This window comes from Saccostrea cucullata, unplaced genomic scaffold, assembly GCF_032062105.1.
Source record: "Saccostrea cucullata isolate Sc308-1 unplaced genomic scaffold, CSIRO_AGI_Scuc_v1 ctg3575, whole genome shotgun sequence".
NCBI classification, from domain to species: Eukaryota; Metazoa; Mollusca; class Bivalvia; order Ostreida; family Ostreidae; genus Saccostrea; species Saccostrea cuccullata.
In genome coordinates this window covers 26,888-35,286 of record NW_026932559.1, presented here as the reverse complement: position 1 = coordinate 35,286, position 8,399 = coordinate 26,888, and the positions used below count along the sequence as shown (strand labels likewise).

General features: G+C 33.2%; 2 protein-coding genes across 2 annotated transcripts; both read left to right on the top strand.

Annotated features, from left to right (window-relative positions):
• Nucleotides 1-209: 209 nt before the first annotated feature.
• LOC134235399 (uncharacterized) lies at nucleotides 210-1,445 on the top strand. The gene has a single exon (XM_062717532.1). It carries the CDS (start codon nucleotides 210-212, stop codon nucleotides 1,443-1,445), a length of 1,236 nt encoding a protein of 411 aa, XP_062573516.1.
• A 139-nt stretch (nucleotides 1,446-1,584) lies between these two features.
• On the top strand, nucleotides 1,585-2,499 carry LOC134235401 (uncharacterized). Its single transcript, XM_062717533.1, has one exon. The coding sequence runs from the start codon at nucleotides 1,585-1,587 to the stop codon at nucleotides 2,497-2,499; it is 915 nt and encodes a 304-aa protein (XP_062573517.1).
• The last annotated feature ends 5,900 nt before the right edge of the window (nucleotides 2,500-8,399 follow it).

Sequence of the window (8,399 nt, the reverse complement as noted above, 5' to 3'; positions counted from 1 at the left end):
AAAAGATAACACGTGACATTTGACCATGGCGGTCATGCTTTGCTAGTGGGAAGAAAAAATAGATCAAAATCGGAGTTAAAAGTGTCAAAGTGCCGAAAAAAGGGTCAACAGTTTATCATTAACATTGAGTGAAGGTCTTGAAGCTTTTTTGTGTAAGTATTTGCTTATTTGGAACTTTTGGTAGATTACTGTGCACCACTGTGTATACAATGTCCAGTCGTGAGTTGAAATCACAGAAAAGAAAGCCGCAGTCTAAGTCTAAGGGAACTGAGAAAATGCCGTTCCCCTCCACTAACTTTGGAACTTTAACCCCATTTAGTGTACCGTTTGCTCCTTGCCCTGAGCAAATAGCGGACCCTTTTAAAACTTTAGCAAGTCTATCACAAGCCGTGGGGGATATTAAGGCTGATCTATGGGAACAGGACGGGTTTGAAGACAAGATACAATTCATCGCACAACAGCAGGAAGACAATATAACAGAGATAGACAGTCTAAAATCTGAAAATGCATCCCTACGCAAGGATCTTGAAATGTTAAAATCGGTTGTAATAAGACTTGATAGAAGAGTCACAGAACAAGAGAAGGAAATTATTGATTTGAAAGGGCGATCCATGAAAAACAATATCCTTATACATAACCTGGAAGAAGAAGAAGGAGAAGATCTATTCAGCAAAATCCCCCGCCTGCTAAATGAACACCTAGATATAGACGGAATAGAGTTCGCTAATATCCATAGGAATGCGGGGGACAGAAGGCAAGGAGATAAGCCCCGAGTTATAACAGGCCGGTTAGTTAGATTTGAGAACAAAGACCGTATACTAAAACAGCAGAGAAAAAAGAAAGATGAAGGGATTAATCTACCATTCTATATCACCCCCCAGTCTCCAGTTCAAGTTAACGAAACTCGCAGAAAACTGGTTGAACTCAACAGCAAATATTGGAGCGAAAATATCAAAACGAGAGTAGTGGGGGACAAATTGGTTTTCCCGAATGGGTCTGTTTACAGAGATAAAGTGAAGACACCAAACGCCGAGGAAATTCTACAACTTGACCAGAAAGAACAACAGAAACTAGAGGAAATTGAAGTTAAACGCTCTAACACACACACAGAATCAGGAAACCAAATTAGCGCTGCAGCAGTTGAGGTAGAGACATATGCAAAAGTTCGGAACTTCTACAGGAAAATTTCCATGGATCCAGTTTATGGGCGTGCAAATCACAACATACTGGTATACCGTTTTAAAGACAATTCTGGGACTATACATGACGGATACTGTGACGACGGCGAATTTGGAGCTGGAAGGAAAATGCTAAAAATTCTGCAGGATGAAAACTTTACAAATGTATCAGTTGTGATATCGCGCATGATGGGAAAACACCTTGGTCCGAAACGCTTCGACATAATGGAGAAAGCGTTATTTGACGCCCTCAAAGAACTTCGATAGGCTAAAAGAGTGTCCTGCAACACGATTATTATTTTTCTTGGACATTCTGTGGTATAACTAGTTTTTTGCTTCAGTTTACAATATAACAGAGATAGACAGTCTAAAATCTGGAAATGCATCCCTACGCAAGGATCTTGAAATGTTAAAATCGGTTGTAATAAGACTTGATAGAAGAGTCACAGAACAAGAGAAGGAAATTATTGATTTGAAAGGGCGATCCATGAAAAACAATATCCTTATACAAAACCTGGAAGAAGAAGAAGGAGAAGATCTATTCAGCAAAATCCCCCGCCTGCTAAATGAACACCTAGATATAGACGGAATAGAGTTCGCTAATATCCATAGGAATGCGGGGGACAGAAGGCAAGGAGATAAGCCCCGAGTTATAACAGGCCGGTTAGTTAGATTTGAGAACAAAGACCGTATACTAAAACAGCAGAGAAAAAAGAAAGATGAAGGGATTAATCTACCATTCTATATCACCCCCCAGTCTCCAGTTCAAGTTAACGAAACTCGCAGAAAACTGGTTGAACTCAACAGCAAATATTGGAGCGAAAATATCAAAACGAGAGTAGTGGGGGACAAATTGGTTTTCCCGAATGGGTCTGTTTACAGAGATAAAGTGAAGACACCAAACGCCGAGGAAATTCTACAACTTGACCAGAAAGAACAACAGAAACTAGAGGAAATTGAAGTTAAACGCTCTAACACACACACAGAATCAGGAAACCAAATTAGCGCTGCAGCAGTTGAGGTAGAGACATATGCAAAAGTTCGGAACTTCTACAGGAAAATTTCCATGGATCCAGTTTATGGGCGTGCAAATCACAACATACTGGTATACCGTTTTAAAGACAATTCTGGGACTATACATGACGGATACTGTGACGACGGCGAATTTGGAGCTGGAAGGAAAATGCTAAAAATTCTGCAGGATGAAAACTTTACAAATGTATCAGTTGTGATATCGCGCATGATGGGAAAACACCTTGGTCCGAAACGCTTCGACATAATGGAGAAAGCGTTATTTGACGCCCTCAAAGAACTTCGATAGGCTAAAAGAGTGTCCTGCAACACGATTATTATTTTTCTTGGACATTCTGTGGTATAACTAGTTTTTTGCTTTTTTTCTTTTTCCCGGATTGAATAGCTCTGTTCTGAACAGGTTTCTTTTTTTATAGCATTTATTCCGGAAAAAAAGACGTTTATGTTTGTGTTTGATTTTTCAATTACCGACCAAAGAAGTATGTCCGGTATTATATCGGCACAGAATTTGAGGTAAACAAAATTAAAATGAGTACTCCGACTATTGATCTATTAAACTCTTTCAACTATGCATTTGTAATTTATGCAAAGAGTTTGTTTCGTACATGTACATACCCTTTTCTTTTGTTTATTTATTCTTTTTTCAGTTTTGTTTACATTTTTGAGTGAGTGTGAAAGTGTGTCTGTGAGAGAATACAACAGTCATGTAGTCGAAAATTTCGCTTGGAGGTTGCTTATTTTTTACAAATCAGTTTTTGTTGATGAACGATAATATAAAAATCGTAACGGTGAACTGCCAAGGTCTAGCGACAACTCAGAAACGACAAGATGTCCTTAACTATTATAGAAAAAAGGGTTACTCTATTTTGTGTCTGCAAGATACACATTTTACCTATGAAACAGAACCATTTGTAGAAGCTCAGTGGGGTTACAAGTGCTATTTTAGTTCATATAAATCGAATTCTCGAGGAGTAAGTATTCTTTTTAACAATAATTTTGAATTTAAAGTCCACAAAGATAAGAGAGATAAGGAAGGGAATTTAGTAGCTCTTGATATTACCATTGAAGACAATAGGTTTACCCTGGTAAATGTATATGGACCGAATACTGACTGTCCGGAATTTTATGAAAAGGTTAGAGATATTTTTCTAGAATTTGATAATGAATATTTTGTACTATGCGGTGACTTAAATCTTGCTCTTAATCCAGAAATAGATACATACAACTATGTTAATGTAAATAATCCATTGGCTCGTGAAAAATTGATAGAAATTATGGAAGACTTACAAATGATTGACTATTACAGAATTTTGAATCCAGAAAAAAAAGTGTTCACATGGAGGAAAAAAAACCCTGTCAAACAAGGCCGATTAGACTATATTTTAATATCTGAAGGATTATCCAATCTTGTCGAAGAATTTTCTGTTAAACCGGGTTACAGATCTGATCATTCTATTGTAGTTCTAGAATTAAAATTCAATCCCTTCAATAAAGGTCGTGGCCTATTGAAGTTTAATAATAGTTTACTGAATGACGCAGTGTATGTCGGAAAAGTGAAGCAAACTATACAAAAAGTCAGATGTCAATATTTACAAAACATAAATGAAATGGAAAATAATGCTATTTTTGTTGAAAATATGGATGACTCTATGTTCCTTGAGATTCTTCTTATGGAAATACGAGGAATATCTATTTCATATTCTTCATTTAAGAAAAAAGAGAGAGAAAAATTAGAGAAATCCCTTGTAGAAGAAATAGAGAGATTAGAAACAAGTAATGAAAATAATACAGATATTTTGGAAGAAAAAAAAGTAACCCTTGAAAATTTAAGAAAAGTTAAAATGCAAGGTCATTTAATTAGATCCCGTGCTAGATGGGTAGAAGAGGGTGAAAAGCCAACAAAATATTTTTGTAATTTAGAATCAAGAAACTATGTTAACAAAATTATTAAAAGGGTTGAGATTGACGAACAATACACTGTTTATGATCAATTTGAAATTTTAAACCAAGTTAAATCTTTTTATGAAAAACTGTATTCAAATAAAGATTCAGAATGTATTGACATGGATCTGAATGATATTATTGACCCAGCGGAAGTTAAAAAACTTGACGAGATGATTTCTAATAGTCTTGAGAAAGATATTGAAGAAATTGAACTTTTAGATGTTCTTAAGAATATGAAAAATAACAAGTCTCCAGGGAGTGATGGTTTCACGGCTGAATTTTTCAAATTTTTTTGGATAGATTTGAAAAGTTATATTTTAAATGCAATTAACTGTATTTTTTCAAAAAAAGAACTTCCAATTTCTCAGAGACTTGGGATTATTTCCTGTAAACCCAAAGGTGATAAACCTAGGCAGTTCTTAAAAAATTGGCGCCCAATTACTTTACTAAATGTCCTTTATAAACTTATATCTGGATGTTTAAGTTGTAGAATAAAGTCGACTCTAGAATATCTTATTTCTGATACACAAACTGGTTTCATTAAAGGTAGATTTATAGGGGAAAATACAAGATTTATATATGACTTAATGTCTTATACAGAGTCAAATAATATTCCTGGTCTGTTGATGCTATTAGACTTTGAGAAAGCATTTGACTCAATTTCATGGACCTTTCTTTATAAAGTTTTGAAGTATTTTGGTTTTGGAAACAACATTATTGAATGGATTAAAATCCTAAATACTAATTTTAAAGCTTCAGTTTTACAATGTGGTTTTTTATCAGAACAATTTTTTATTCAGAGGGGTTGTAGACAAGGAGATCCTGTTGCTCCCTACTTGTTCCTCCTTTGTGCTGAAATCCTTGCTATTCTCATTAAACAAAATAGAGATATAAAAGGTATAATAGTAAAAGAAAAAGAACACAAAATCTCTCAATATGCAGATGATACCTCGCTTGCCCTTGACGGTTCACCAAAATCTTTGTTTGCTGCTCTTGATACATTGGATTTATTTTCGCAATTATCTGGTTTAAAGATAAATAGTTCTAAGACAAAAATTATTTGGATTGGCTCGAAAAAATTTTCAAATCAAGTTTTTCATCACACAAGATGGAAACTAGATTGGGGATCCACAACTTTTACTTTGCTTGGTATAACTTTTTCTGTAGAGCTAGAAAATATTATTGACATAAATTACAAACTTGTTTAACCAAAAATTAAATCAATGATCCAACAATGGAAAAGGCGAATACTTACACCAGTCGGTCGTGTCACCATTGTAAAATCGCTGATTTTACCAAAACTTACTCATTTATTTGTTTCTCTTCCTACCCCTAGCTATGACATAATATCTTCATTGTGTAAGGACCTTTTTGAATTTATATGGAAATCAAAAAGTGATAGAGTTAAAAGAGATATAGTTACTCAAGATTATTTATCTGGAGGATTAAAAATGTTAAATGTTGATTACTTCATAAAATCATTAAAATGTACATGGGTCAAAAGATTGGTATCAGAAAGTAATAAACCATGGCTGGACATATTTTTAGGAATTAATGGTAGAGATGTTGTAAAGAAATTTATGGATTTTGCTGATGCTTATATTTTAAATAGTCTAATACCTCAAAATAATATTTTCTGGTTTGATGTTTTTAGTTCATGGCAACATGTTTTGAAGAATGTAGATCAGGATGTAGAAATGAAATGCAAGGCTTGCAATATTCCTGTATGGTATAATTCAAATATTAAGGTGGAGAATAAATGTATTTTTATAGAAAATTGGTATAAAAGTGGAGTTAAAAATATTGGGGATTTTTTGTCAGAGGATTGCAATTTTTTGTCAAAATCCGCCTTCCAAGAAAAATTCAGTATTTCCATTGTATGCGTAATGCAGTATAATAGTACTATTTCTGCTATTTCTAAATTTTTAAAGAATATGTCAATTGATAGAATGAACTTGAGAAAACATTGTCAGCCTAATTTACCATTTTATTTTGAAAATATTTTTCAATATGAAAAATGTACAAAGAGGATTTACAAATATATAAACAAAAAAGATATAATTCCTACAGCAATTCCAAAGTGGAATCAAGACTTATCTCCCTTTGGAGTGACGGATATTTGTATAAAAGATGTTTTTAAAGTTTGTTTTAAGACTACTTCTGATTCTTCTGTACAGTGGTTACAATATAGAATTTTACATAGGATCCTCCCTGTAGATTCTTATCTTAAGAAAATCAATATAAAAACTACTGATGTTTGTAAGTTTTGTGCCCAAGAAACTGAAACTGTACTGCATGTATTTGTTCATTGTGACCATATTATATCTTTATGGAGGAACTTGAGTTTACACATATATAGAACAATTTCAAAAAGAGTTGCATTTAATGTTAAAAATATTATCTTAGGTGAATTACCACTTAAGGATGATAGAATTGAAAACTTTATGATATTATACACAAAACAATATATTTTTTCATGTTTATTACAAACAAAAATACCTTCACTTCTTGGTTTACTAAGCTATTTGAAAATGAAATACAATATTGAAAGATGCATATTTATCAACAATTCAAATCTACAATATTTTGAAGAACAATGGATTTTTTGGAAAAATATTTTTGAACAAATGTAAGATTACAGATGTATATGTTAGATGTTTGCTTAAATTAGTTTGCATGATAGAGACACCTGATTATTATAAAGCAACCTTCATATTAATTTAAAATGTAAATGGATGTATGGATGGGTGTGTGAGTGTAAAATATCCATTGTAATTTTGCTGTTATCTTAATTTGATTCTGTATGTAATACAATGGATAATAAAAAAAAAAAAAAAAAAAAAAAAAAAATATCACTTCAAAAAAATTCTGTCAAGATATCCATGTAAAATGTTGATACAATTCTTTTTGAAAATACAGGTATTTGGAAACAGGCATTTTGAAATGTTCTTGATCCAATTATGCAAAAAACAGGCGTATTTGACTACATTCAGCAAAGAATTAAAATATGAGCACAGCCCACGATCCAAAAATTAAAACATGCTTTATGATCCTCAAATACAGGTCATTCTTTATGCAGTTGCATATTTTGATTCAGATGTTGTGCTTTATATGAAATATTGAAAAAGTACTTCAACTTTTGGTCTTATTTAAAGACAATTAAAACATGATATGGAAAAAATGACGCATTTCGTGACTTCATAATGCATTGTAAAGAGAGAAAATTGAAATTACGTCTTGTTTAATTGATACCTGATCCCAATGGTCAAAGAGATAAAAATGAACTATTCAACCAAACCTAAGAGGTTTTGATTTTTCAAAAATTCTCAAGGCCAAAAAAGGCCCTTAGTGACCCTTGCTCTGTCATTCAGTTGTATGCAGTCATTTTTTTAAATTTAAAACAAAAAACAAAAGGGCCTCCGTTATTTCAAAATTGACAAAAGTAAAATTTTATTCATAACATGCGGTTATTTAAGGTTAAAGTTGTGACATTATACATTTATTGACTGAGTTTTAGGACAACATGCGTTTTGTAAGATCCAAGAACCAAAGTGTCTGCCCGTAGCCTTTAGACCGAAGGCAGAGTGTGGTTCGAGGGTCGTCAAAACGTATTGTGCCCGAGAACTCAGTCAATAAATGTTTTGTTATAACTTTCATTTTATTTTTGCAATACATGTAATTTGTACTGTCTTCCGTGATGTAACATCAAGCCCGTCACTGCTGAACACTAACAAATGAAAATAAGCTCCGTCCATTTTTTTTTACGTAAGTGGTTTAACATCTCATCGACCAGTCCAACATCACTCTTGCTCAGCGGTCTAACATCGACTTTTTGGCCCGCTCAGGAAAGCATTAAAAACGTTAGATTTTTTAGATATAGATTTGTATAGGAACATATTTTTAAAGGTATAACAATACTTTTATTTTATCAATTACAATTAAGATTTTTTTTTCTCTCGGCTTTCCACTTTTAGTTTTTTGATCTATCGGTCTCGAGAAATAATTAAGTATTCACTTCAAGTTCATCCATTGTATATCTCAGAGTTGCTTCAGGTGTAATGCCACAGGATTTGACGAGATACCCTTATTCCCTATAATCTTTCTGGGCCCCCTCCTTTTCTCAGCTGATTTGCGGTATTTTGTGTAGCTCACTCTAGGTGTTCTTGTCATATTTAACTGATTTTCTTGTCATATTCAGAAATATCTTCAAATATGAGGCTATGTTGTCATGCTCCTGTTGCAAGT

Excerpts from the sequence above, each read along its gene's own strand:
- LOC134235401 (XM_062717533.1), top strand. The coding sequence starts at position 1,585 with ATGTTAAAATCGGTTGTAATAAGACTTGATAGAAGAGTCACAGAACAA.
- LOC134235399 (XM_062717532.1), top strand. The coding sequence starts at position 210 with ATGTCCAGTCGTGAGTTGAAATCACAGAAAAGAAAGCCGCAGTCTAAG.